This window comes from Rhynchophorus ferrugineus, unplaced genomic scaffold, assembly GCF_030347505.1.
Source record: "Rhynchophorus ferrugineus isolate W39M unplaced genomic scaffold, kcgeb_rfMv2 rfM1, whole genome shotgun sequence".
NCBI classification, from domain to species: Eukaryota; Metazoa; Arthropoda; class Insecta; order Coleoptera; family Curculionidae; genus Rhynchophorus; species Rhynchophorus ferrugineus.
In genome coordinates this window covers 67,558,362-67,586,249 of record NW_027472580.1, presented here as the reverse complement: position 1 = coordinate 67,586,249, position 27,888 = coordinate 67,558,362, and the positions used below count along the sequence as shown (strand labels likewise).

At 33.7% G+C, this 27,888-nt stretch overlaps 6 protein-coding genes across 11 annotated transcripts in view; 3 read left to right on the top strand and 3 right to left on the bottom strand.

Annotated features, from left to right (window-relative positions):
- LOC143206746 (pickpocket protein 28) overlaps nucleotides 1-11,123 on the bottom strand; it is a 34,531-nt gene extending 23,408 nt beyond the window's left edge. Inside the window, exon 1 of the mRNA XM_076419439.1 lies at nucleotides 11,008-11,123. The gene's annotated coding sequence lies outside the window, so the exon portion shown is untranslated. The remainder of the gene's footprint in view (nucleotides 1-11,007) is intronic.
- Gart (trifunctional purine biosynthetic protein adenosine-3 Gart) lies at nucleotides 6,388-10,544 on the top strand. The gene is made up of 14 exons (XM_076419405.1): nucleotides 6,388-6,721; nucleotides 6,799-7,046; nucleotides 7,100-7,494; nucleotides 7,547-7,801; nucleotides 7,863-8,082; nucleotides 8,140-8,362; nucleotides 8,412-8,610; nucleotides 8,689-8,745; nucleotides 8,805-8,999; nucleotides 9,055-9,286; nucleotides 9,340-9,461; nucleotides 9,520-9,779; nucleotides 9,837-10,094; nucleotides 10,147-10,544. Exons 1-14 carry the CDS (start codon nucleotides 6,554-6,556, stop codon nucleotides 10,327-10,329), a joined length of 3,015 nt encoding a protein of 1,004 aa, XP_076275520.1. The 5' UTR covers nucleotides 6,388-6,553; the 3' UTR covers nucleotides 10,330-10,544.
- LOC143206870 (tetratricopeptide repeat protein 36 homolog) lies at nucleotides 10,542-13,730 on the top strand. The gene is made up of 4 exons (XM_076419700.1): nucleotides 10,542-10,676; nucleotides 10,741-10,929; nucleotides 12,250-12,425; nucleotides 13,574-13,730. Exons 1-4 carry the CDS (start codon nucleotides 10,577-10,579, stop codon nucleotides 13,643-13,645), a joined length of 537 nt encoding a protein of 178 aa, XP_076275815.1. The 5' UTR covers nucleotides 10,542-10,576; the 3' UTR covers nucleotides 13,646-13,730.
- On the bottom strand, nucleotides 13,653-16,174 carry Trp1 (Translocation protein 1). Its single transcript, XM_076419584.1, has 8 exons — nucleotides 16,017-16,174; nucleotides 15,437-15,569; nucleotides 15,156-15,308; nucleotides 14,966-15,105; nucleotides 14,725-14,912; nucleotides 14,518-14,665; nucleotides 14,285-14,469; nucleotides 13,653-14,235 (listed from the first exon to the last, which is right to left on the bottom strand). The coding sequence occupies exons 1-8, from the start codon at nucleotides 16,050-16,052 to the stop codon at nucleotides 14,106-14,108; spliced, it is 1,113 nt and encodes a 370-aa protein (XP_076275699.1). The 5' UTR covers nucleotides 16,053-16,174; the 3' UTR covers nucleotides 13,653-14,105.
- Nucleotides 16,175-16,238: 64 nt separating this feature from the next.
- Nucleotides 16,239-17,804, top strand: LOC143206828 (dnaJ homolog subfamily C member 28). 4 transcript variants are annotated; one of them, XM_076419625.1, is made up of 6 exons: nucleotides 16,239-16,362; nucleotides 16,560-16,672; nucleotides 16,726-16,821; nucleotides 16,883-17,082; nucleotides 17,137-17,284; nucleotides 17,335-17,804. In XM_076419625.1, exons 2-6 carry the CDS (start codon nucleotides 16,595-16,597, stop codon nucleotides 17,767-17,769), a joined length of 957 nt encoding a protein of 318 aa, XP_076275740.1. In that variant the 5' UTR covers nucleotides 16,239-16,362; nucleotides 16,560-16,594; the 3' UTR covers nucleotides 17,770-17,804. The 4 variants fall into 4 exon arrangements, with proteins under 4 accessions (XP_076275740.1, XP_076275715.1, XP_076275735.1 ...); XM_076419600.1 differs by having other exon boundaries at nucleotides 16,344-16,487; nucleotides 16,541-16,672; XM_076419620.1 differs by having other exon boundaries at nucleotides 16,350-16,487.
- LOC143206877 (SUZ RNA-binding domain-containing) lies at nucleotides 17,794-20,090 on the bottom strand. Of its 3 annotated transcripts, none has more exons than XM_076419724.1 (5): nucleotides 19,968-20,090; nucleotides 19,426-19,523; nucleotides 19,240-19,292; nucleotides 18,934-19,179; nucleotides 17,794-18,887 (listed from the first exon to the last, which is right to left on the bottom strand). In XM_076419724.1, exons 2-5 carry the CDS (start codon nucleotides 19,489-19,491, stop codon nucleotides 18,779-18,781), a joined length of 474 nt encoding a protein of 157 aa, XP_076275839.1. In that variant the 5' UTR covers nucleotides 19,492-19,523; nucleotides 19,968-20,090; the 3' UTR covers nucleotides 17,794-18,778. The 3 variants fall into 3 exon arrangements, with proteins under 3 accessions (XP_076275839.1, XP_076275829.1, XP_076275846.1); XM_076419714.1 differs by lacking the exon at nucleotides 19,968-20,090 and adding an exon at nucleotides 19,572-19,703; XM_076419731.1 differs by lacking the exon at nucleotides 19,968-20,090 and adding an exon at nucleotides 19,572-19,703 and having other exon boundaries at nucleotides 17,794-18,872.
- Nucleotides 20,091-27,888: the final 7,798 nt, after the last annotated feature.

Here is a 27,888-nt window from a genome sequence, read left to right as displayed (position 1 = left end):
GTACACGTTCAGCAGATATATTTAGAGTGTCTACTATTTCATTCAATTTTTTACGGTCGGTAACAACCTCTTTTGGGCGTCCACTGCATTCACCGTCTTCGGTGCTCATTTCACCATGTCTCAACTTAGCTTATCAATCCTTACTGGTTGATTTTCCTGGAGCAGTGTCCAAAACTCGGTATCAAGCCAAGTTTTTGCTTCAACTGTATTTTTTCCCTTCAAAAAGCAATATTTTATCAACACGCGAAATTCCTTTTTATCCATTTTTTTTTCGCAATAACAAAGGTTGCTTCACTCAAAATGCTATAATTCACAAACTAATGATCCGACAACTGTCAAATTTATACACGCATTTTTGAGGGTGGATGGATTTAATTCTATTAGCGCCATCTTTGTGCCAGTCCGGGTCTTGTCAATTGACTTGTTAGACGATCTTGAGCAATAGACCCGAAATATAATTGAACAAATTTTGCAAAGGAACCTAACCCAACATCAAGAGAAAAATCAGAATATGAGGTAAATTACACCCTCGATATAAGGGAATTGATAAAAGAAATACGAAAAGCTAGAAGAGTATGACACGGAACCAGAAATGCTGTAGGCAAAACAATATTTAATAGAATTAGCAATCGGAAAAATCAAAATATTGAAAACTATAAGAATAATTGCTTCAAAAAATATATATAAAATAATATGTGAATTAAGCCCTGGAGTACAAAGAATATTCGCTATGGAAACAAAAGCAACTCGGAGATTTAAAGTCAAATTATTAGAGTATTAAAATTACTATTAAAAATTATCGAATTGTATGGGTTCGAAGCAACAACGAAAAGCTGAGCTGTTCGCATTACTTTGAGTTAATGTATTCCAACCGAATCATATAGAATCTACAATTGATACAACTCAATTCATTGAACAATTGATACTGTTTATCATTCTGATGTAGCTGTAAATCTGATTTCTTCAATGGAAAGTTGCCATGCAAATCGATAACAACCTCAATCCTTAAAAGGCTTTTTAATTGATTATATTTAACCTGGGATTTTGAAAGAGCTGTCACAAAAAGCAATCATCATGTTGACATATATATTCAATGCCTGTTTGGGGTTGAAACATATTCCAGCACGTTTTAAGGTTCCTCAAATAATAATGCTTAACAAACCTGACAAGCCGACAGAACAGGTTGTATCTTACAGTCTTGTATCGCTACTACCTTATTATAAATTATTTGAGAAACTGATTTTAAAAAGTATTAAACCCTTTATAAAAATACCAAATTTCTAGTATGCATTTTGAAATCACCACTTAACAATCAACCACATCTGTGTTTTATGGGTTTATTCCATTATAATTCATCCATTGTTAACTAACCATTAGGAAATGTTGTTAGTTCCGTGCTAGCTCTTGAAGAGAACGGTCGTATCCGGTCCGCCGAACCTACCTGCGCTTCCGAGAATTACCCGAAACTTTCTCTGAGATGGAAAAAAAGCGTCTGTAAGCGCTGAAAAGGCGCATTTACAGACAAGGCAATGGCGTCATGTACGTCAGAGCCGACGTCGCCTCCTGACCATTATCCCAGCTCTCCTAAATCTAATGGACCATCTTCCGAAGACAGCCGGGAATTGCTCATAGAAGATTTAAGAAAACAGAATGAAGACCTGCGAAGCAGAAGAGAAGCCGAAGTGAAAATGTTCGCTCAAGCACAGACAGACGCACTGAACAAGCAGACGGAAAAGCTGGAAAAGAGCAAAAAGGCTTCCGAAGATCACAAAGGAGAAATCAAAATTCTCACGGCTATAATTACAGGCTTCATGAGGTATCAAAAAGATGCTATGGAAATAAGGACTCCCGCTGCCACAGAAACCCACACCCAGACACCAGCTAAACCGGCACAACGGTCAGACCAAACTGAAGACCGACACTAGATCCTGTACCAAAATCCCAGAAGCACCTCCAAAGTGCAGCAACTGCGGTGAAATTCATACCGCAAACTTCAGCGGTTGCAGCTGCCGTCCTGCTCCAAGAAAACCAAAAATTCCGACCGAAACCAGGCCTCCACAAGGTTTTGCATGGAGTAACCAAGGTGGCAGGAAGCTAGCCCAAAAACTAGCCAGCGCCACCCAGCCTGCTCCAACTCAAACTCCTGCTCCAACCAATACACTGGACCTTAACTTCCCAATACAGGCGTTTACTGACCCGCAGGCTTTCCTGCAAGTGATCGCCCTGGCTCACCAACTTCCTCGTCTTTTCCCAAATGTCGCCGCCTAAGCGGCAACATTTACCTGTTTCTTTAACTTCCAGCAGCTTTTTAAATCTTCGAAATGGCTGTTCCGATATCTCTTATACTGATGACATAGAATGCAAACAGCTTACGCGAAAAGCAAACAGAATTGAAAGACATCAAGGCATTCTATGACATCGACATCGTTCTCATCCAGGAAACTTTCCTGAGACCTTACCATCGTCTCTCTTTCGAACACTTTTTTGTCTACAGAAATGATAGAACTCCGGATCGAGGCGGTGGAACCGCCATTCTTGTCAGAAAAAGAGTCAAACACGAGCTCCTACCCTCGTTATCAGTAAACCTCGTGATTACATCCCTGTACAGGAAATCTTCTGCATTCAACTATACCGAATACCGATCACTCGTCGAAGGAAAATTTCCAAAAATAATAGGTGGCGATTGCAACGCCCACCGCTCCACCTGGGGCAGTTCCAAAGCGAATCCCGCAGGTAACGCCATCGTAGCTCTAAGTGCAGATCTGGGCTATGGACTTGCCCTGCCAGATGAACCCACCCATCACCCTAGTACAGTTTCTCAAGGCGCAGCAAGAGATTAATTGATTTCTTTATTCTTCAAGACGTAAATCGCGATTCCGAAGTTCGAGTCCTTGACGAACTAGACTCTGATCATCGTCCGGTCCTTCTCAAACTCGGAAACTGCGCCACCACTCAAGTCCCACTAACAAGATTCAGGAAAAAAACTGACTGGAAAAACTACCAATCTCTTCTCCTGAAATCCGATCCAATTCCGAAAATTAACACACCAGAACAGCTCGAGGAAGCCGTACTCAAGCTAACTCGTGATATTCAGTCTGCTCACGAATCTACCACAGTCAAAATTTCATCACAACCGCAGCCGTGGAAAAACAACCTTCCCGCTTCTCTTAAACGTGAAATTCGCATCAAAAACAGTTTATGCAGATTAGCTCGATTCACCCTTAATGCTGCAGACAAAAGGGAGGCGAACAGAGCATGAAAGGGGGTAAGGGCGGCCGTCTCAACTTGCCTGCAATGAAATGGGACTCATTTCTCGCGGACCAAGACCTGGCGTGTCTCGTAACGCCTCGTAGAGAAGACGCACAATGTCATCTCTCCCCTGAAGTCAACGGTTACAGGAAATTTCGCAGTCACTGACCAAGAAAAAGTCGAGCTCCTTGCATAGACCTACGAAGCTCAAATGAAATGCCTCTCACTCGCAGAGAACACTAACGAATCCAACTCCATCAAAAGACCAGTAGCCCCAACCTTTCTTCTCAACTATTTCGTGTCTCCAAAGTCTCTACAGACTGTGATCGGCAAACTTCAAACCAAAAAAGGTCCAAGTTTCGACGGAATATCGATTACCCAGTTAAAAAAGCTCTCGCATAAGCAGCTCGCAGAACTGGCAAACATCATTAACACCATCATGAGGCTGCAACGTTTCCCGGCGTCTTGGAAACACGCACATTAGCGATTATACCCAAGAAAGGAGCAAAATCATCGCTCAGCGCCATTTCGAAGCTTGCCGAGAGGGCAATACTCTACGCTCTCAACTCTTTCACAAAGGAAAACAACATCATTACTGATGAAAAATTCGGCTTTCGCGCTCACCACTCATCCGTCCATCAGGCTACCCATCTGGCCGCACACATCCATCACACTCTTGGCCAACGTAAAAAGCTTGGAGCAGTTTTTCCGGACCTAACCCAAGCCTTCGACAAGGTCTGGCACGACCACGATTAATCGCCAAGTGCGTGTGGTTAGGCCTCCCAGAAGACCTAACCGCTCTCATCAAGTTCTATCTCTGGGACAGATCTTTCCAGGTCGAGATCAGGGAATCACTTTCCAGTCGTAAACAAATCGATGCTGGCGTACCTCAAGATTCCCCGCTGGCCCCAGCCTTATTTAACCTCTTTATTTCAGATCTGCCGAGAAATGAGCACATTGACGTCGCGTTTTACGCTGACTACACTGCTTTCTTCACGGCCGCCAGGTTCGAAGTTACAATTCATGAACGTTTACAGAAGCAGCTCGATCATGCGGTCAAGTGGTTCAAATTCTGGAAGTTGCAAATCAACCGCCTGCTGTCTCCACTTTGACCGGCGGTTCGGTTGCCATTCCCAAATCCAGAAAGCAATCCGAAAAGGTTCGGGGATAGCAAACCTGCTATATTTTCTGATCTGCCCTTCTAGCAGACTTCCCATCTCCATCAAATGCTTATTTTACAAGATGTTAATTCGGTCCGTACTCCTCTACGGATCTAATGTCTACTTCAAGTTTGTTACACCCAACCAGGTCAAACGGCTTCAAGTTTTCCAAAATAAGCTCCTCAAGAGAATATCAAATGCTCCATGGTTTGTCAGAAATTATCAAATTTATAGGGAAACTGACACTCCAGAAATCAAATACTTCATATCTCAACCATTCCACAAACAACAACTCAGCTCAAGTTCTTCTGAAAACGCGCTTGTTCGCGAGCTGGTCGAAATGTTGGGAGCTTAGCACCGCGTCACCGCTAAGCTCCCCCCTCCCCTTTTTCCAGGCTGAAACGGCCTCATCCGTCGCTACAGTCATAACTTTTACCCGCATATAACAGTATCCAGTTGTGTGTTAACTCAGGTTCGCGAATCAATAGAATCGCCGAGTCCTCGTGCCCAATAACGGCTTCCCGATCAGCGGGTGCCATATCCCCAAATTTAATGCATTAGCAGTAACGATCTACAGGGATTAACTGTCAGGCGGGTTCGGTTTAGTGTATTGGTAAGCCCAGAGGCAGTCCCACATAACCCGGTCCAACTTGTCACTCCAGGGCAAGTCTCCGCGACCAGGTATGCGTCATGCATTCCACCTCCTGGTTTTAGGCCAGAACAAAAAAAAGATTTTTTTGGCTGATATATCGATATTTTTCGATATTTTTTCGTATTTAATTTTAAAGATTTATCAAAAATATCACTATTATTTAAGAAATTTAGGAAAAAAAAATTTTTTCACTATTTTTATTTTCTCTTAAAATATCGATATATATATTTTGTTAAATATCGATATTTTTATACTTATTGCAAAAAATATCGATATTTTTTATCCTCCGATATATCGATAATTTTTAAAATGTTTTTTTTTAAATATCGATATTTTTTTCAACCAACACTCCTACTATGGGGTACTACTAGATAGTCATCATACAACGCTTCCAAAACAAAGTATTGCGTGCCATTGTTGATGCTAAGTATCTAATGAAGTTATACAATGCGATATCCCTCTAGAACATATAACGGGTGTAATCCAAAATGTTTGTGTTAAGTACCTTAAAAGAGTGATAGAGTCTAAAAGGGAAATGCGTAGACTAAAACGTCAACACCATCCGATCCGGTTATAAGATATATTTAGAATATTTAGAGTAACTAATTAAGATAATATTATACACAGAAGATCACTTAATGATGTGATCTTCTACGTGACATGCACATATTATATATTATAATCGCAAAAAATACTTATTTCCCACTGAGTAGAATGTTGAACCACTAAGAGTACTAATTTTTTAAGAAAAAATCTCATTCACTTTCACTCAATCCACCTACACACCGCTATTCTTTGCCATTTCCTTCCCCTCTCTCTCTCTTACTCCCTCATCACATATACCTCCTGTACCAACCTTCCGCTCAACTCTACCCCAAACCTCCTCTTCCCCCCCCCCTCACTAAATCTTCTAACCAAAAAAAAACACCTGAATTTTGTCTAGATTCCTGATGGATGTCCATTGAAACATGAATTACTTTCGCTAAACCCACCTCAAACTCCTAACTAGAGCTCACAAAAATGCTGATTTCCCATAAATTCTATAAAATTGTATAAAAAATATTTTAAATTACTTTAAAATAAATCTCTAATGAGTAAAAGAATTATTTTTAATATATAATTTAAATACTGTATTGATTCTTAATAATATATATTTATTATGGGTTTGTATAAAACTAAGTTATTTATAACAAAGACATAAATAAAAAGATTTTGTAGAAATAACCTATGACCGTGGCGATAACGTAGATGCATTTCGTAACGGCTATCGAAATCTCTGCAGGGGATAAAGAAAGGTTATCAGTAGTGATGTTTTGAAATCCCCGCGTTTATTTGTTAATTTCTATTGGTGTGCGTCACGTGTAACACAACAAGTGGTTGTTAAAAAATATTTTTAATACAAAATATTGCTATTGCTGAATTAAACTTTACAGGCTAAAGATCGTTATTTACTACAATCATATTCTTTTTTTACGATTATTTTATTAAGAAAATGGGTAAAAGTGTTCTGATAATAGGCGGTGGTGGCAGAGAACACGCTATTGCTTGGAAACTTTCGCAAAGTGAAATAGTAAAAAATATATTTGTTGCTCCAGGAAGTTCAGCAATTGGAGAAGTAAATAAAGCCACGAATATTATTTTGAATATAAAAAACTTTCAGGTAATATAAGGATATATCATTAAGGTTAAGTTAATTTAAAAAATAAGACCAGTTTGGCTTAAAAAATATTTTTACAGGAAATAACAAAGTTTTGTAAAGATAACAATATATCATTGGTTATTGTTGGTCCTGAGGACCCATTAGCCGATGGCATATCCGATACATTATTATCTAATGGTATTAATGTGTTTGGTCCAAGAAAAAATGCTGCTCAAATTGAATCGAATAAAGACTGGGCTAAAGAATTTATGGATAGACATGGTATTCCAACTGCTAAATGGAAATCATTTAAAGATGCTACTAAAGCTAAAGATTTTATAAACAGGTAATGATTAAAATAATTTAAATATATATGCATTTCACATAAAATACTTCTAGTGCCTCATTTCCTGCATTGGTTGTTAAAGCTAGTGGACTTGCTGCAGGAAAAGGAGTTATTGTTGCTTCCAATAAACAACAAGCATGTATGGCTGTGGATGATATATTAAAAGATAAAAAATTTGGTTCTGCTGGTGAAACTGTGGTTATAGAAGAGTTATTAACTGGTGAAGAAGTTTCAGTCTTAGCATTTTGCGATGGAAAAACTGTTAAGCCAATGTTACCTGCTCAAGATCATAAAAGAATATTTGAAAATGATGTGGGTCCCAATACTGGTGGAATGGGTGCATATTGCCCCTGTCCATTATTATCAAAAGCACAACTTGATTTTGTACAAAAAGAAGTGCTAGAACGAACTGTTACTGGATTTTTAAAAGAAAACATTGATTACACAGGTAAATATTGTTTTATTTTGCTGTACTGGAATTATATTTTTTTATTTGCCAGGAGTTCTATATGCTGGTTTAATGTTAACACCTGATGGACCAAAGGTTCTTGAATTCAATTGTCGTTTTGGAGATCCAGAAACAGAAGTAATACTTCCATTGCTTGAAACTGATTTATATTCAATTATGACATCTTGCTGTGATAAAAATCTTAAATGCCAAGACCTGGTTTGGAAATCAAACTTACATGCAGTTGGGGTTGTAATGGCCTCTAAAGGTTACCCAGAAAGCTCTTCCAAAGGACAAATTATCAAAGGTACTTTTCTATGGTAAATATATATATATATATTAGTGAGATTATTTTTACTATCTTATAGGAATTGATACTGTTAACTCTAAACCGAATAGTATAGTATTTCATTGTGGTACAGCTTTAAAAGATGGCAATTTAGTTACAAATGGCGGAAGAGTTTTAATATCTGTTTCATTAGCACAAACTTTAGTCGAAGCAGCTATAAATGCTACCAAGTCATGTGATATTATAAAATTTGATGGTGAACAACACAGAAAGGATATAGCTCATAAAGGAATAGCAAGGTATTATGCTACACAATCAACATTTACCAGTAATACTTATTCCAACAATTGTTTTAGATCAATATTACTAATGGGAAAAATGACATATAAAGAAAGTGGTGTTGATATTGTAACAGGCAATAATCTTGTTGATCATATAAAGCCTTTAGCAAAATCAACAAATCGTAGTGGGGTAATGGGTTCTATAGGTGGCTTCGGAGGATTATTTGATACCAAGGCTGCAGCTTACAAGGATCCCTTGTTAGTTTCTGGTACAGACGGTGTTGGAACAAAATTAAAAGTTAGTTCATATATTCTAATCAAAATATTATTTAATATGTGTTTTATAGATTGCTCAGGAAATTAATTTGCATAGTACTATTGGAATTGATTTAGTAGCTATGTGTGTGAATGATATTCTGGCCCATGGAGCAGAACCTTTATTTTTTTTGGATTATTTTGCTTGTGGAGTACTGGATACTAATATTGCCAAACAAGTGATCGATGGTATTGCTAATGGCTGCAGACAAGCTGGATGTTCTTTGATTGGTATTGCGAATAAAAATAAAAATTTATATATCAATTTAATTTTAGGGATGATGGATTTGTTGATTATTTAATTTATAGGTGGAGAAACAGCAGAAATGCCTGACATGTATCCACCGGGCGAATATGATTTAGCAGGTAAACAGTTGAATTTAGTTGCATGTGTACATGATTTCTTGACAAAATGGAAATTTTAGGATTTGCAGTAGGTGCAGTTGAAAGAGATCATTTAATGCCTAATATCAAAAGTATACAAGAAGGAGACATTGTCATAGGTCTTCCTTCATCTGGTGTACACAGTAATGGATTCAGTTTAGTAAGGAAGGTAATGAAATTAGCGTCAGTGACCTATAATGATGAAGCTCCATTTAGTACCGAAAAGAAAACGTTTGGTAGAATATATTTGTGCTATATTTTCTAAAAAGTTTTATAAACATGTAATTTTAGGTGAAGAACTATTAACGGCAACTAAAATTTATGTTAAGTCGGTCTTGTCAGCAATTAAAACAGAAAATGTTAAAGCTTTTGCTCATATTACTGGGGGAGGTTTAGTAGAAAATATACCACGCGTGTTACCAAAACATTTAGCAGTAGAATTAGATGCATCTAAATGGCTTATTCCATCCGTTTTTTCATGGTTATCCACTGTAGGAGGTATAAATCAGTCAGAAATGTTGAGGTAATTTGTAAATCAAATAAAATATATTATAGTACATAGAAATATGATTGCAGAACTTTTAATTGTGGTATAGGGGGTGTATTAATCACAAAGCCCATTCATAGTGTTGATGCACTAAATCTCGTTAATAATGTTGAAGCCTCAATAATTGGGAAGGTTATAAGAAGAACACAAGGTGAGATCTTGTCACATTTATATGAGCTTAGTATATTTGGATTTTCAAATTTTCATAGATCCAGTTATTGTTTCAAACTTCGCTGAAGTGTTAGAGCAGTCAATGAAGTCTCACATCCCACAACTAATATCAAGTTTAAATGAAACTAAAAAACGAGTTGCGGTCCTTATTTCTGGTACTGGCTCCAACCTACAATCACTCATTAATGCTACTCAGGATCCAACACGACATGTAGGAGCAGAAATTGTTTTGGTAATTTCAAACATTCCCAATGTAGAGGGACTAAAACGTGCAGAAAGAGCCGGTATATCCACTAAGGTAAATCTATATAATTGTTCACTAATATTTTACTTACTGGTTTGCTTAAACCAAAAGGTTATTAGACATAAAGATTATAACAACAGAATAGATTTTGATATGGCAATGGACAAGGAACTGGCCAAGGCCGGTGTAGAAATTATCTGCTTAGCTGGTTTTATGAGGATATTGAGTGCTGAGTTTGTTGAGAAATGGAGGGGGCGTCTGATTAATGTTCATCCAGCCTTGTTGCCTCTGTTTAAAGGCGTCCATGCTCAACGGCAGGCCCTGGAAGCTGGCGTAAGAGTGAGCGGATGTACCGTACATTTTGTAGAGGTAGGTTGATGATGAACAAGACATAACCTTTTAAACAATATTTGATTTATAGCCTGATGTTGATGCTGGTGCTATATTAGTACAAGAAACAGTTCCTATAGAGATATATGACACAGAAGACACTCTAACCGAAAGAATCAAAACTGCAGAACATAAAGCCTACCCTAAAGCATTGAAATTACTAGCAACGGGAAAAGTACGTTTAGGCAGCGATAAAAAGATATTTTGGTGTTAATACTAGGATATTTGTCATAATTTATACATTTGCTTAAAAGCAGATCTGAATATTTATAAGATATTTTCAATTTTAAATTAATGCAAAATCAATTTATTTATGATCGGAATTTTATATTTGTTATTCAGTTGGTTTTCACAATTAAGAACAGGTTTTAAGCATACATAAATTTTTATGTAATTGTTTGTGTCAAGATTAAATCTTGTGTTTGTTTCTATATGCGTTTTATTTTATAATTTATTTTAAAATGGCGTTGGGTGACTATGATAAAGCTGTACTCACATGCGTTTTCAATCCCAATTTACCAATTGAAGAAGTAGAAGTAAATCCTACAGCTGAGCTAAAGGGTAAGTAAAATGAAAAATCAGTTCACTAAAATGTTATTAATGACGATATGTTATTATCATGTAGATGAAGAACAATGTACATCGTTAAATTTGCAAACGCAACAGATAGAAATTGAAGCAATCCGCTTGGCGGAATGTGGCAAATTAGAAGATGCTTTAAATCTGATAAATTCTGCAATCGAATTAGCACCTGAAAGGCCATCACTGTATAACAATAAAGCCCATATGTTACAATACTTAAGGAGATTCGATGGTAATAATTTATCATTTTTTTCAACACTAAACATCTATGGACTTTTATTGAAACTAAAGCATGCATGGTGATTTTTACCTCAATAATCTGCTGCCTCCGTTTTTAAATTCTCCTAAACCTGACACAATGTCTTAAAAGTTTCCTGGCACCGGTTGCGATGAGAAAGAATAAAAATTCGACACGTTAATATGTACTGTAAGCTGATAATACCCTAACTTCAATTTAGAGTTCAAATTAGCGGTGACATGAATGACTATCCCTTTAGTTTAATTTATTGGTACTTTTAATTCATTCGATGGGGGATATCCAAAAGCATCCTCGTCTACTGCTATTCAAAACTATTATCAAAATGATCACGGTGCTCATCTCAAATATTAAGTAGCGGTAGAAAACTAACGTTCCCTTTATATGTCCTACTTTGACTGTAACTATTTCAAAGATTCGAATCTTAATTGAAATCTGATAATAATATTGATTCTAATAACTTTTGTGTTCGATAAGATATCGCATTAGGTTCAACCTTTTATTTTTCTACAGATGGATCATCGTCTAACCAAAAAAGATATAGTAGGAGTACTAGATATCTTCGAAAACTTAATTTCCTTTACCTCTTCGTTTAATAAAAATTGTTATCTGGTTATTTTAAATGAATTTGAAGAAGTGAAATTAGAAGTCAGTAGATAGGTTTTTTTTGGTGTTGATAATGATTTTTCATTTAAAAAAGTTAGGTTTTATTTCTATTTTTACTTTCAACATCAATTTTCAATTTGGCAAATGGTTCGGATGATTCATTTGTTATAATACTGAATGTATTAATATTCTAAAATATTTTTTACGAGTCGATATTGAATTGATTTTTTTAATTCACAGAATTATTTTGAAAGCCTTTCTTTAAATTTACTATAATTTTTGCTTTCAATGCTTTCTCTTTCCGTTCCTCTATTTCTGGGTCAAGGTTCCAGGTTCACATTTTACCAAGAAGAGAAACTGTTAAATACTTATACACACATTATTTCAGTCATTGAAGGTCAAACAAACAAAAACAATTAATTTTAAAAGATGTTTGATAATGCCAAATATGGAAAATGTCAAATAACTTTGAATATAACTATGAAACTATAGCTATGAATATAAATTTTAATAGATCTTTACGCTAGGTACCCTCGTGGGCGTATGGAGTAAGTTTAATTACAATAAGATCACTGATTTAGAAACACACAGAGGACAAATAAACAAACATTCATTTTTATATAATGAAATATTAATTTTAATATATATGAAAGTTAAGTAGATTTTTGAGAGTGGGTTTCCCAATTTTAGATGCATTCGAAACTTTGACGTTATGCATTGCTCTATGCACCCAAAAACACCGGAAAACTTTATCACAAGCATGTGCCCAACGAGGCGTTTTACATAAAAGAGCAAAAAGATTAAAGGAAGCTAGAATGGACTTTGAAGAAGCTGCTAAACTTGGTAGCACTTTTGCAAAATCACAGGTATTTGTATATAGATAAGTCGGTCAATACAGAATGTGAATATATCAACAAATATTAGTTTTAACTAACTCATAAAATCTTATTCTCTTAAAAACATAAATGAAATGGGCAGGTTTTTTCTATTTCAAGTAATTTATTGAATGTTTTTTACAAATTTTAGAAAAGATGTAAATAATTTTTGGAAAAACTGAAAAGGCCATTCAAGATTTTCTTGGAATCAAATTAAGTCTACTAAGTAAGAATTTCTTTCCTCTTTCTCGTAATAGATTGATTTTGATTGTTAGATTTGCATTTTAAAATTTGTCTAATAGCTAAGCCATTTCATTTCTTTTGAATCTTTCCAAACCAAGCACGTTTTTTAAAAAGGTTCTGAGCGGTAGTTATGTCCTTCTAATTTAGGAGAGAAGCATACTGGTAGTGCATACTGACAGTATGCACTACCTTTCTGAACAATTGATATAAAGAATCATTTAAGTAAAAAAAGAACCAGTAATTAATATCTGGTTGCATTTGCATAGTACTTAAAGTGATGATAAACTGCCAAATATAGAATTATATTATTGTATTATATGATCTGTATTAGAAAATGTTACCTAAAGATAAAAATAGTACCTTTTCCATCTTTTAGAAAGTATACACAAAATATTGAGAAATCTATTTTATAAAAGTAAAGAAATTAAAGAATGCTAAAGTCAACTAATATTATATCTCATTTAAATTGTTTGTAATAAGTCTCATGATAACATCAGAGACCCAATTTTTCTTCTCATCAGAGATTTTACAGCATTAAAGCGAATCAAAACATTTCTCATAAATTCATTAGTTGATTAAGATCGGTTTTTTTTATCGATTACCTCCATACAAGAATGAAGAGGCGACTTCGTCTCATTTGTTCACCATTCAGGTAGTTTTTACATAGATGGCCGGATAGTCAGAATCGTATTATATACACCCGCGATTATTTTATTTTTGAATTGACTCATTGTTTTATTTGAATGTATTTGACAGATTATCTCCTACTACATGGTTTTATTGATATTAGAAGAAACAAATTTTATCAGACCAAATTATTTTAAAAATTCTTTCTGTATTAACCGACTATAAAAAATGTTTCGTCAAAAATTAAATTACATCATGTTACGTTTTAGTTGATAGATCTAAATCCTTATGCCGCCATATGTAATCAAATGCTGAGGCAAGTAATGGACGAACTGAACTAAAACACTGTTAATTTACATATTTTTATTTAATAACTAAATAAATTAAATGTTAATAATTTTTCAAAAATAAATGCGTATTATAAAAGGCATAATTTTAATTACCAAACAGATCATTAAGGTTATATAAGAATACATAACATAAATCTAGTTGTACAAAATAAAAGATAACCCCATCAAGTCCCCCCTTATATATATGTTTACTTTATAAATATCTACTATATGTTCAATCCTGACCACATCCTATAAGAACTATATGTATACAACTTATATATAAATATGAAGTATACAATTCAGAAAAGTTCCATAACTAGGATTTATTTAAATAAAGGAGTAAATCAGTTGTCCAATGTTTTAACCATAAAATTTATATTCCATCCTTAACACAATTAAAACATATAGTTTTATATAGAGCAAATATATAAATACACCTTTAACTATACTTCTAACAGTATTCACGGTTTTAGGAATCTTCTAAATCTTTATGGTCAACTATTTCAAAATCTTTTCCTGTACTTGATTTAGATTCACTCTCACTTTCTGAGCCTTCACCATCATCTTGTCTAAGTGGTAAGTCATTAATATCCATATCCCTATAAATTATAACAATATCAAATAACACTCTCTTTGTAAAAAAACTACCTTCTCAGTTCCTCTGAACTTTCTCTCCCATCATCTGATTTATCTTTATTCTCCTCCCAATCTTTATCATCTTCTGCATCAGAATCTTTATCCTTTTTCTTTTTTTTCTTTTTATCAGTGTCAGTTACTGGACCTTTATATTCATACTTATATAATGGCCAAAATGAAGCAAAGAACCCAACATCCTGTAGAGTCATTGATATTTAAAAAAATAAAATTTATGATAATACAACCTCTGTTAAATTTGGTAAAATCCATAAGTGATGCCTTCCTAGTGTGATAATCCATATTAAGCAAAATAAGATTAAACGTATTACTGCCATTACAATAATAGAAACAAGGAAACAAGCAGCAGCTACACTCAAGTAATATACTCCCAACCTACAAATAAAATATTTAATGAAAACTAAATATGTTGCTGACAAAATCAAACTATCAACCTAACAGAGGGAGGCCATAATGGGAATAAACATACACCGATAGCACCTAACACTAAAAGTGTGCCAATAATCCAATAATAGAAAGGAATGGGATCATAAATCCAAACATATGCATCTAATCCATCAACAAATCTCTGATCTTTATGCATTTCCAATCGAATTTTTTTCTTACGTTTCTCTTTATCAATCTAAAACATTAGATGTTTAATCCTTTATACTTTTTCCATTATTATATAGTAACTTTTTCAGAAGGTTCTTTTCCTTCTGCTACACTATTTTCACCATCAGTTCCCTTGCTCTGTTCTTTTTCTTTTTTCAGTTTTTTATCTTCATCTCCAGACTCTGATTCAGCTTTTTTAACATTTTTCTTCCCTTTAAGTTCTGTAGAAAAAATAATTAATATTTATAACAAAATATTAAATAAATATTACCCTGTTCTGAGACAGGAACTTTTCGAGCTCTATGATAGAACTTATGTTCCAACATAACATGTAAGTAATCAACTATTTCATCTCTCGTTCTGAATAATGGTGGATCTCTTTTAACATAATTTGATTCCAATAATGCATCAACTGCACGTTTTCCTGCATTCAACAGTAAAATAATACAACTTATGCAATAAGAATTACGATATCAAAGATATAAAATAAATTTAAAGAAAACTGAAATCAAAATACATAAGCAGTATATATAGTAAGCATTCAGTCAGTACCTGTGAAATATTCAACATTATGATTCAAAAATTTAGTTTTTTTTATTGGGACATTTTTCCTCATCCAGTCAGCTACTTTAAACTCTTCTTTATTGGGTTTGTTATCTATCTCCTCTCCAGGGGGTACATAATCCTAAAATTTGGCAAATATATATGCATACATATTTTTATAAATCTGTATATATCACTCAGATAATATTAATCGTTCTCTAAAAAACATAACTAGAAAAACAGATGTAATGATAGAATATTACAATATTGTAATTATACACACACACACGCATATCATGTGCCCTACAAATAAAACTCACTACATGTTAATAAAACCTTTAAAACAAAGTGTAACATTACTATCTACACAATTTAATTCTCATGATATTTAGAATAAACCACAGATATACTTAATAGACATATTAGAAAGAACAAAACAGTTATATACGTCATTAAATTTTCAATTAATTTTGAAATAGTGCAATAAAGTATTCTATGTTTCATTTTTGAAAAAAAAAAAAGCTTTATTAAAAACATGAAGTAGACTTTAAAATTGGATATCTCTAAACATAAATATGTTCAAACTTACGTCTTTACGCTTGTTTTTCCGTTTCTTATCCGCCATTTCGACTATGACAATGACAAAGCTGACAAAACAAATTCTTTTTGTTGTCCTTTTTTCACTTTGACAGATTACTTTTATAAGAAGTATTTTATCTATTTAAGTATCATATACTAAAATCTAAAATAAAAATAAATCACTATAAAATATATAAAACATGGGAGTGACATGAAATTACTATTAAGTAATATTCTATTCATATGTATTTATTTAAATAATGAAACTATGATCACGGGGATCATATATTTTTACATTTAAAAATTTTCTGACGCATCAAAATTGTATTTATATTTTATTGCGTAAATACAGAAATGTAAGTATCATTAATTATATAAAACAATGGCTTTAATTTTCAAAAACACAGTAATATTAAGTTCAATTAGAAGATACTGTGGTACATCTACTTTAAATAGAATTTTGAATGATAAAGAAGTAAAGGTAATCAAATGATATATTATCATGCTATAATAAATCAACATTGTAATCCTTAGCAATATTATGATTTGTTAGAAATAGAAGAAACAAGCAGTAATGAGCAGATTCGTATGGCTTATTTAGAATTGGTTAAAAAGTACCATCCTGACAGTGGTACAGAAGAAGCTTGTGTAGAAAAATTTCAAGCTGTATGTAAATAACATAAAAATATGAACAAAAACTATATTGATTCTGCCTTCAGATTGATTTTGCTTTTCGAACTTTAATGCAACAATCTAAGTTAAAAGGAAATAACACAGAAGATATTAATTCTATGCATGAGGACTATAATATAAAAGTATTCTTATAGCACAACATAAATTTAAATGTATTTTTTCATTATCAAAATCTTATTTTAGCATACAGCTCCACAACATAGACAGTACTTGAATTATGAAGGTATAGGCTCAGGTAACCCATTTCAAAGAGAAAAACAGTACACACAAATTCGTGCTGCACAAGCTGCAGAGAATGTTTATAATCATAGAATCAGTAAAGTAACAGCAGAAGAAAATACGCTTATGACAAAAGAATCTTTCAAACATAAGGTTCAAACAAAGTAACAAAAGTCATTGTAGTCTGAACAAGAATAATACAATGAAAATGATTCCAGATATGGTTTTGATAGACTAGTTGAAGATTTAATTCAAGAAGCTATATCTAAGGGAGAGTTTGATAATTTGAAAAATTTTGGTAAACCGCTACCAAATTATGAGAGTAGAAATCCATATGTTGATTTTATCACTCATAAATTGAATGAGGTTAAGCATTCACTAAATTTTATTTAAAACATATTAATAAATTGTTTTAGGTTTTAATTGACAATGGATTTACTCCTGATTGGATATTACTACAAAAAGAAATTAGAGAAGATATATTGATATTAAAAAAGAATTTATTTGCTGAAAGGCAATATTTTGGGCCATATCCATTATCAGTGGAAGAGAATATAGAATGGAGTGAACAAGTCTACAAATACAAAGATTTAGTTAAGAAAATTAATAAAAAGATTGCAAAATTTAATTTAGTTGTACCAGTTTTAAATAAACAAATAATACCTATTTGTCTAGAAAGGGAAGCACAAAAGGCTATGGTTATTGGAGATGGATATGAGGACTTAAGAAATGAATTACCACAAAAGAAAACCTCATCTATTGAATCTACAATAACTCAGCCTTCTAATCAATATGATACTATATTTGGCATATTAGATTATATATTAAAAGGTAGATGTAACACTAAATAATCTACTTTCAAGAATAAAAGTAAACTTGTTTAAAATGTGTATTTGATTTAATTGCACAACCAAAACATAAATTAACTTGATTTAATTACTGACAATTTATAAGTAACTATATAATTAAAATACATTAGTAAAAAAATAATTGCAATATTTCATCCAAATGAAACATCAATGTGATGTAACAATTAAAATGTACAGAATATTACAAATCGTACTATAGGAAAGAAATGGAGTAATCTTTAGCTTTAAATATCCTTAATACCCCTAATTACTGAATAAGAAGTAATTAATATTTTACTATATACAACATATTATACATAATTGTGGAGACTGTTATCCTTCTCTCAACATATACTTATATTGTCCATATTTATATATAGTATAACATACCCAAAGAAACCATAATCCATTTTTAATAAGACTTTCTTTTTAAATTTAGTTATACATTAATAAACAGGTAAACATATCTATCATTGATTATAATAATTGGCACTAGGCAAATATATAACACAATAACAGCACCAACTTAAATCAATGACTGAAAATTAACATATATTGTATCTTATATATTGCACTAAAACATGTATGTGCAACAAATGATGTCTAGCAATGCAAAAAAGATGATCTACTTCAAAAGGTTCTGAGCAATTTTTTAAAACTGTTATGTCAAATTAATGTTAATTCTTAATATACATAAAATTAATAAATACCATTTAAAATCTACATCTCAATAAGGTTAAATAATACATAATAGAATAAGAACCTGAAATGTATAATAAAAATCAAGCAAATGATTTTACTTAGCTAAGAAATGTACAATAACTTTATTTACATGCTTTTTTGCACATATTTCACTCATTTAATTAATTATATAAAATTATTTAGGCACTTTTGAAAGGCTTGTTGTTTTCAAACATTTTAATTACACAATACACCTATAATTCATAAAACCATAAGCAAAGCATGTATATAAAGTTTAGCAAAATTGTATAAAAACAATTGTTTAAAACTACTACCTCCTAAAATTAAAACCCTTTGTACCATCTGGCCCCCTAGGTGTTCTGATAACATTATCAATATCAGATTTCCCCTTAATTATGCTGATTCTAAAACATATCTGCCTGTTACAATTTGACCAGTCAGAATTAAATCCCATTAGTCTATTACCTTTCTTCAGGTCTTTCAGAACTAGCTTCACCTAATATTCTTAATCTAGCTTCTGCATATTCCTGTTCTCTTTGTTGTAAGGTTTTTTTAGGTAACATTTTTTTAATATCTGTTGATATTTGTGAACCTTTTGTAGGCCTTTTTAGAATCTTCACTGTTGGTTCGGGTGGTACATACTGCGTTCTTAAGGCATCATCACCTGTTAATGTTAGTTTTATTGGGACCTTCTCTACATTACCGTTAACTCTAAAGAAATTACGTCAGGACTTATATCAAGAATATTTTAGATACAAAATTATTTACTACCTGGAATCCTCCAAGCTAGGCATAATGAGTTTATTAAACTTTTTTTCTAAAATCTATAAAAATAAAAAAGTTAACCTTAACCTCAAAACTCTAGGAAACTTTCACAATGTTAAACACTTATATCTATATACTTTATCAATAATTTAAAATTGTATCATAACACTAATAAAATAATACACTTCTTACATCAGTCTCTTCAAGATCTTCCCAACTATCAACTTCAATTGTATCTTCTTGGTGTTTTGCAGCCATAACTCTGGCCCATTTGTCATTAACTAGTCATACTGAAAAAAAAAATACAGAACATAAATATAACAAAATAATTTGTGTACCTTTCAATAATTCAATATAAAAATATAATAATTTGTAAACCCCACTATACAAATAGTTTTCCCTTAAAAGAATACAATGTAGAAGAACTGACATTTGACGTAAGGAAACAAGGACAACTAGTAGGTCTAATGGTTAACCGGAAAAATATATACTATATGTACTTCTATATTTTCTATATGATATACATTGATTTAAATTGTATATGATACTATTTTATATATTTTTTGGTCTATACCGTAAACCTCTGTAATAATTTTTATATATGTTTATTATATATATATATATATATATATATATATATATATATATATATATATTTTATTATATATACGAAATATTTAAAAAAATACTTTAGTATATTTTTTACAATTTATTAAAAATATTTACATTCTCACCATTGGAGTTTTTTTAGAAATACACCATTCGCAATGCAGGCACTTTAAAAAAAAAAAAACTTAAAGTATAAATATATGTATGGAAATGGTTTAAATATATGTATGGAGTCACGTCAACTTCTTGGAATGACTCCGTCAGTCAATTGCAAGTAGCCCCACTTAGGGGCGTGCATATATGAACATTATTCTAAAAACAGGAACCTCATCATTCCCAGCGGACTAGAGAATAACTAGTCTACAACGTTTCAGAAGATTATAGCAAAGCGATTTTTCGCAGATATTCAAGTATCGCAAAATCGTACAGATTGAAGAGTTCGGTTTCAGATTCAAATGCCTCTATTATGCATTAGCAGCCAGGTTGGCCACAGACATGTATCGCACATTTTGTGTGAAAGAGAAAGCCGATGCGATATCTTTGGACCTAACTAAGGTTTTCGATAGTGTTAAATATATGACTTGTCTCGATACAAGAGCCAGTATAGAAAAGAGGAAGGAAAGTTAATAGAGGGCGCTGTGACTTGTATCCAGTGGTTATAAATTACCAGGGATCAAAATAAAGTTTCTCTTTTATTCCAAGGCCATAAGTGTATTAATTCCGTCCCGTCCCGAATCATAAGTGATTCGTAATAGTCTATACTGTTCGGTACAGTTATATTTTTGATATATTTTAATCTGCCAAAAAAGTATATTTTGATGCAGTATTTTCTATTTTATTTGGCATTATTTTCCTTTTGTTTATTTTTTACAAATATTTCCAATGCTATACAAAATTTTTTTCTATTATTTTCAATCTTTCCTTATTAATTTTATAGTATATCCAATAAAACAGTCGATGCACGTCATCAAAATTTATGACGTCAGCACGTCACAATGTTGCCGCATTAACTTTTTGTTTACAATATTTGCTTTTAATTATTTTCATTAATGTATTGAAGAATTTGGTAACAGGACTGACCAATGCAATACAAATCGAATTTTATAAACTGATTCGGTTACATGTTGGGATGCATTTACATCAGACGGCATTTAGTATATCATAATTTATTTATTACCATTCAGTAACCACTTTAAACTAATAATTAATAGAAACAAATTACTAATATATTTAGTAAAATGAAATAAATAAGTTATTTATTATTAATTTAATATAGGCAGTTTTATGCAATATCGATATTTATAACAAAAATTTGATGTATTAACCTAGAGAAAGAACCACAGTCCAATAAACGGATATAGTATATCATAGATTAATTCAGTATAAGTGCACTTAAATAATTTATTTTTACTCTTTGTGATTCCACAATCTGCCCTATAGGCAATAAGTATTTCTTATGTCTATATTATATTTACATGGTATGCAGAAAATCACTTCATTAAGCGATCTTCTGTATAAAATATTATTTTAATTAATTAGTCTTATTCTAAAGCTTATTTTAAAGTTTATATATGTCCAGTAATCAAATCAGGTGGTGTTAAACGTTTTAGTCTACGCATTTCACTATCACGTCGCATATTTAGCTGATTAGCGAGTACATTGGGATGCACTGACACTCTTTTGAAGTACTTCACACAAACACGTTGAATTACACTCGTTATAGGTTCTAGAGGAATATCGCGGTGTATCATTTATTTGAAATATAGTACGGAGCATCAACAATGGCACGCAACACTTTATTTTCGAACCGTTGAATGATGGATATATTAGATTTGCTAGCGGTACCCCATAGTTGGATTCCATATGACCAAATAGGCTTGAGTATAGACTCATACAGCAACACCTTGTTATCTAATGATAACTTGGATTTGCGCCCGATGAGCCAATACATTTGATATCATTTCAGTCCAAGTTGTTTTCGTTTATAGAGTATGTGCTTCTTCCAGGTTAGACGTCGATCTAAGTGCATACCAAGATATTTAACTTGCTCTGCTTGGGGGAGTTGACGATGATTTATATTCACTGGTGGACATGTTCTTCTACGCAGGGTAAAGATTACATGGGTGGATTTTGTTTCATTGACTTTAATGCGCCATGTCTTCAACCATAATTGTATTTCATCCAGGTGGATTTGTAGGTTTATTGATGCTGTGACCGGACCTTCATGGGATGCAAAGATTGCTGTGTCGTTAGCGTATGTTGCCACAGTAGTTATTTTTGTGGTGGGCAGATCGGCCATATACAGAAGATACAGCACTGGACCCTGCGGAACTCCCGAATATATGGGATTTAATTCGGTATGTTCATCGCCTTGATTTACAATAAAATGTCTATCAGTGAAATACGATTTTAGTAACTGATAGTTCGGATGAGAGAGAAGTTTCTTTAGTTTAACCTGCAAGCCCGTATGCCATACTTTCTCAAAAGCCTGAGATATATCTAGAAAAGCAGCAGAACAATATCTTTTGGCATATAGGTCAGTGTTAATTTTGTTGACATGTCTGTGCACTTGTTCTATAGTCCCATGCTTATTGCGAAACCCAAACTGATGTTCTGGATTAATTTTTCTTTTTTCTATTATATAGTTTAGCTTTTTGATGTATATTTTCTCGAAAACTTTCGAGATTATCGGTAATAAACTTATAGGCCGGTAGGAGGTCACATCTTTTGATATTTTTCCTGGTTTAAGAATCATTTGTTGGATATATAAATAATTGACGCGTGCCGTCTACCTGGGGTCAGCGTGCAGCCTCTTCGAGGGGCCCACAACATGCATGCTGCCTACCTGACGAGCGTTTCTCCTACCAAGAAGGTGCACAACGAGCTATCTACTAACCTGGGGCGACAACGAGTATTCATTTAACCTAGAAGATCCACAAACGAGCCGTCTGCCAGCCTTGGGTCCACAACAAGCGTTCCTTCAACCTAGAAGGTGCACAATGAGCTGCCCACCGACCTGAGGGTCCACAACGAGCGTTTCTCCTACCAAGAAGGTGCACAACAAGTTATCCACCAACCTGGGGGCGACAGCGAGCGTTCCTTTAACCAAAAAGGTCCACAACGAGCCGCCCACCAACCTGGAGTCCACAACGAGCGTTCCTTCAACCTAGAAGATCCACAACGAGTCGTCTGCCAGCCTTGGGTCCACAACAAGCGTTCCTTCAACCTAGAAGGTGCACAATGAGCTGCCCACCAACCTGAGGGTCCACAACGAGCGTTTCTCCTACCAAGAAGGTGCACAACAAGTTATCCACCAACCTGGGGGCGACAGCGAGCGTTCCTTTAACCAAAAAGGTCCACAACGAGCCGCCCACCAACCTGGAGTCCACAACGAGCGTTCCTTCAACCTAGAAAATCCACAACGAGCTGCCCACCAACCTGGAGGATCCACAACAAGCGTTTCTCCTATCGAAAAGGTCCACAACGAGCTATCCACCAACCTGGGGGCTAAAACGAGCGTTCCTTTAACCCAGAAGGTCCACAACGAGCTGACCGTCAACCTGAGGGGGTCACAACGAGCGTTCCATCAACCAGGAAGGTCCACAATGAGCGTCCCGCCAACCTGGGGTCCACAACGAGCATTCCATTAAACAGGGGGAACGCAGCAGAAGTGTAGCCAACCAAGGGGGCCACACATATGAGCTACCAACCTTGTGGAGCCATCGCAGACGAGCTGCTCATCCAAGAGACCACTACAAAATCATCAGGCACGGTGACACAGCGAGAAAGCTTGCAGCAGGTACATACCTATGTGGGGTACGCCAACGAGATGAATAACAAACTAGGGTCACCAATGCAAGCGACAATAAATTAGCCGCCAATATGAAGCATACTGACCAAACAGGGGCCAGTCAATCGGCCATCATCATCAGAGACGTTACTATGAACGTCTACAACACGGCTGCCTGCAAGAGGGGGGTCAACCAACCTGTTGCCACCACCAGTGACGTTCCATAAACGTCTACAACCAGGCTGCTAGCAAGAGGGGCCAACTAATGAGTGGCCATCACGAACGACGTTTCTATGAACGTCTACAATTAGGCTGCTAGCAAAATGGGGCCAACCAACCGGTGGTCACCATGAGATACGTTGAATGTCTACAGTCAGGTCTCCATTACGGACGACAATAGCAGTCACTACATTCACATGAATATCGGCCGCCAGTCCTCCATCACAGGGGATGCATGCAGTCAGACGAACAAAAAGTTTGTCCGCCCATCAAGCTTTCACCATGGCCGACAGAAGCAGTTAGAGAAATCAGATTGAGGTCTACAATCAGACCACCATCACAGAGGCCTCCGCAACCAATACAGATAGTCTATCAAGCCACGATTACAGTGAGTATTAACATCTAGCTTGACAAAACGAACATCTGCAGAACCGCCAAGCAGACACTCCAGTGAACACGCACAGCCAAGCGAACCAGTTGAATAACTGCAGTCAGGCCACCGATATGGGGGCAGCATCATTCATTACAACCAGATGAATGTCTGCAGTCAGGCTACCAACACGGGGCCAACAGCACGCACGGCAATCAGATAGACCTTTGAAATCAGGGCATTATTAGAGTCAGTATTAGCTTCCAGGCCGATAAGATAGTTGTCTGCAATTAGACTATTAACATCAAGAACAGCAGCAACAGTCATGCCAACCTAATGGGCGTCTGCAATCAGACTGCCATCATTAGGGGGAAACTAGTAGCTGTCGCCAACTAGACAACTGACCACAAACAGGTTGCCATGTTGACAAATAAGCTGTCTAAAAGGGGTACACCAAAATGTATGTTAACAACCAGGTGGTAATAAGGTAAAGGTCAACAAACCAGCTATCAAAATTATGAAGAATAGTAGACAAGCCGCTAGCACGGTGGTTGTCAACGAGCCATCAAAATGAAGAACTATTAACAAAATTTCAGCAAATATACAGCCAATAAGGTTTATATCAAAGAAGTGATGAACGTATGGCCAGGTTTTAGAAGCAAGTCACTAGCAAGCACAATCATTAAGTATTACCAGTACACAAGATTGACACAAGTAAGATAGACATCCTATTGATGTACACAATTTAGTAAGATAAGAGAATGCTCGAAAACATTGGTTTGGTAGTATAAGTAGTGAATCCACATGAATTTGGATTAAAACTAATTAGTGTTTTGTTTCGAGTACATTAATATAGAAAAGCAGATAGAGGTTAGAAAATAAACCATTGGCAGTTTACAAGGACACAAGAAAAGAAGGAACCAACAGCATTCATACATAATCGGACCAATTGAAAGAATATTTTGAAGATATCATGGAAAACAGCAAATTAATCCACAGTAAACTTTGTAAGATGTATGTAAGATAGGGGTAAAGTAATCATTGTTATTAAATCAGCCAAAATTAGTATACAATAACGCAAAATTAGGAATCGAGATATCTTTATGTAAAAATTAGAAAGAATAGACTTTATTAATTTCAAACCAGATTTAAATAATTTGTAATCAACAAACATACCAATTATGACTGTTCAATTTAAAAACAAACATAATTCATTAAAATACATAATTAATAGGATAATCTGATCAGTCGCTAAATAATTTCAGATAAATAATTCATAATTTTCAAAATTAAGTAAAAATGCTAAATGATAAATTATGTTAAATAATGATGTTGCTATATAATTTTTATTTCAAGTTAAATATCATAAATTCCCGAAAAATAGGCACAAGATAATACAATTGTCAAAGTTTTAAATTTAATTAATAAAAGCCCAATCGTAGCATAATGATATTTCCTATAAACACTATGTTTTTGGTTAATATCAATGCATTTTGAATTAGTATGATACATTCTGAGAATTTTAAAATAAACTTTCAAACAGCAGTTTGACAGATTTTTAATCCTCAGACGAAGGAAATTTTATAGAGCAAGATTGCAATATTTTCAGGCGACATTGTACTGCTGTAATAACATTCTTGAAAAATTTTGAAGTTAAAAATTTTAATTCAAAGTTAGGGCTGACAAAAGATGATATCAATATGTGAATAGTTTGAATAAATGAATACAAATAAAGGCTTCAAATGGATAGTTTAGTTCAGTAAATTAAAAATATTTTGGGAAGAAAATCAAAATGGTAGTCTAATTTAATAATAATCTTGAAGATATTATTGATATTGAAAATACAGTAATTGTATAGTTTATATTTTGTTACAAATATATAAAATAGCAAATGATTAAAATCAAATATTTTAAAGAAAATATTCTTCACACACATCTTCACACTTCATTTGTCAAATTATCTATAAATTAATTAAATAAGTTAAATAATTGAGAATTAAACAAAACAAAAAGTTTTATAACTTGAATTTATCTAATGTAAGCTAATCCAAATTCTTTTAATTTTGGTGATTTTCTGAAATGGAATATTATATAATTAACATAAAAAAATAGCAGAACAACCTTCTTAAATCTAATGAATGTGCATTGTAGTATTGAATTGTAGTTGCATGAATTTTGTATTTAGATATGGCTTGAGATTATTATCAATTTAAAGGTTGTATCTTTGAAGGATCTGATGCTTGATTTTAACCTGAATTAACAACTTTCTGTTCGAGAAATCACCTACTTTAGTCAATAATTCTCTAGACATGGATATAATCATAGGTAAACGCTTACACTAGGGACATAAGGTAAAATTGGAATTATAAATTTAATAATTATTGTATATACATACATTCAATATGATTCTGATCGAAATGAAGGCAGCATAACAATAACTTACGAAACTTTTGTTAAAAGGCAGCAACTAATCAGAGAATAAATTAACTTTTAAACGCAAATACAAGAATGTATATATTTTAATGAATACATGGAATATAAAATAAATCTATTAAAAAGACAGTGATCAAGAACAATGGTCATATAGGTAGATATATACAATTTAGTTAAAAGTGAAAAATGATCAAAATATAAATCAAGTAATGAAATACACGAACAAGAATAGTGTGAAAGTAAAATTCAACAAAGGTTTGCAGAAAAACAATAAGGATAAACAGTTTATAGTTGGGCAAAGTAAATAATAAGCATACAAGGTAAACATGATATAAAGTAAATGTAATTAAAATAATATTTACTTGGAAAGCAATAAACGAAACAAGAAATATAGTTTTGGAGATCGAAGTAGAACTTAAGAATATAAAGGTGCAAAGCTATTAAACAATGTGGAAATTGGCAAATTATTTCAAGTAAATAGTTTAGACTATTGTTGGATGTAAAATTCTAAATATCAAATGCAAAAGGATATAAATTATAAGGTTCGTTAGAAACATAGCAGGAGAAGAAGAAGCACATAATGCACCAGGCCATTCAGAGAAGTTAAAATGGAGTCTGGCAGTTGAACCTCACCGAAAACATTGGCGGCAGTTCAGCTAAAAAGTATAAAATTGACTTCACAGAAGTTATAAAACAAACTGCATGGAAGGTATAAAATGAAACGATGAAGGAAGAAATCATCAAGGTAAGACATTTTAAAAGATCATGTAGTAAATACTATGTTGCCATTATAGAAAGACCAAAACCACCAATTACAATGTTCCAAGAGCAGCCGGAGTGAAGTCTTGCGAGGACGCTGCGAAGTCAGGATGGGCGAATGTTGAATATATAAATAATTGGGTGGATGCGCTTACATCATGTATATATGGTTGCATAAGCAGATATTAAGCAGTTTCCTGTAAATTGTATTGAGCCCTACGGCGCATGCTCGTACTAATGCCATCCGGACAGGATGAAGATCCCGCCATCTTGATTCATTCTGTGTCGGTTGAGAAAATGTCGGCCTTTTCTTTATTGCTTCTAGCCCAATTATTTTCGCTTGTTTTAATAGGTGGGTTATGCTGCTGGGGTCTCTTAAGCTTTCTTGTTGCTTTCCACAATGAATAGTCTGTAGCCTCAGTTGGTGTCAAATTCTCTACGTATTCTTGAATGCCTTGCTTTTGTTTATTTTGAA

Coding starts and splice junctions, on each gene's coding strand:
- Trp1 (XM_076419584.1), bottom strand. CDS start 16,052: ATGGCGGATAAGAAACGGAAAAACAAGCGTAAAGAC. Junction 14,470..14,517: donor TTTTACCAAATTTAACAGAG/GTTGTATTATCA, acceptor ATGACTCTACAG/GATGTTGGGTTCTTTGCTTC. Junction 14,236..14,284: donor AGTTCAGAGGAACTGAGAAG/GTAGTTTTTTTA, acceptor TATAATTTATAG/GGATATGGATATTAATGACT.
- LOC143206828 (XM_076419600.1), top strand. CDS start 16,389: ATGGCTTTAATTTTCAAAAACACAGTAATATTAAGTTCAATTAGAAGA. Junction 16,822..16,882: donor ATGAGGACTATAATATAAAA/GTATTCTTATAG, acceptor ATCTTATTTTAG/CATACAGCTCCACAACATAG. Junction 17,083..17,136: donor AAACATAAGGTTCAAACAAA/GTAACAAAAGTC, acceptor AAATGATTCCAG/ATATGGTTTTGATAGACTAG.
- Gart (XM_076419405.1), top strand. CDS start 6,554: ATGGGTAAAAGTGTTCTGATAATAGGCGGTGGTGGCAGAGAACACGCT. Junction 7,495..7,546: donor AGAAAACATTGATTACACAG/GTAAATATTGTT, acceptor TTTATTTGCCAG/GAGTTCTATATGCTGGTTTA. Junction 7,802..7,862: donor CAAAGGACAAATTATCAAAG/GTACTTTTCTAT, acceptor ACTATCTTATAG/GAATTGATACTGTTAACTCT.
- LOC143206870 (XM_076419700.1), top strand. CDS start 10,577: ATGGCGTTGGGTGACTATGATAAAGCTGTACTCACATGCGTTTTCAAT. Junction 10,930..12,249: donor ATACTTAAGGAGATTCGATG/GTAATAATTTAT, acceptor TCCCAATTTTAG/ATGCATTCGAAACTTTGACG. Junction 12,426..13,573: donor GCACTTTTGCAAAATCACAG/GTATTTGTATAT, acceptor GTTACGTTTTAG/TTGATAGATCTAAATCCTTA.
- LOC143206877 (XM_076419724.1), bottom strand. CDS start 19,491: ATGGCTGCAAAACACCAAGAAGATACAATTGAAGTTGATAGTTGGGAA. Junction 19,180..19,239: donor CCTAGCTTGGAGGATTCCAG/GTAGTAAATAAT, acceptor TAATTTCTTTAG/AGTTAACGGTAATGTAGAGA. Junction 18,888..18,933: donor TCTGAAAGACCTGAAGAAAG/GTAATAGACTAA, acceptor AAATTGTAACAG/GCAGATATGTTTTAGAATCA.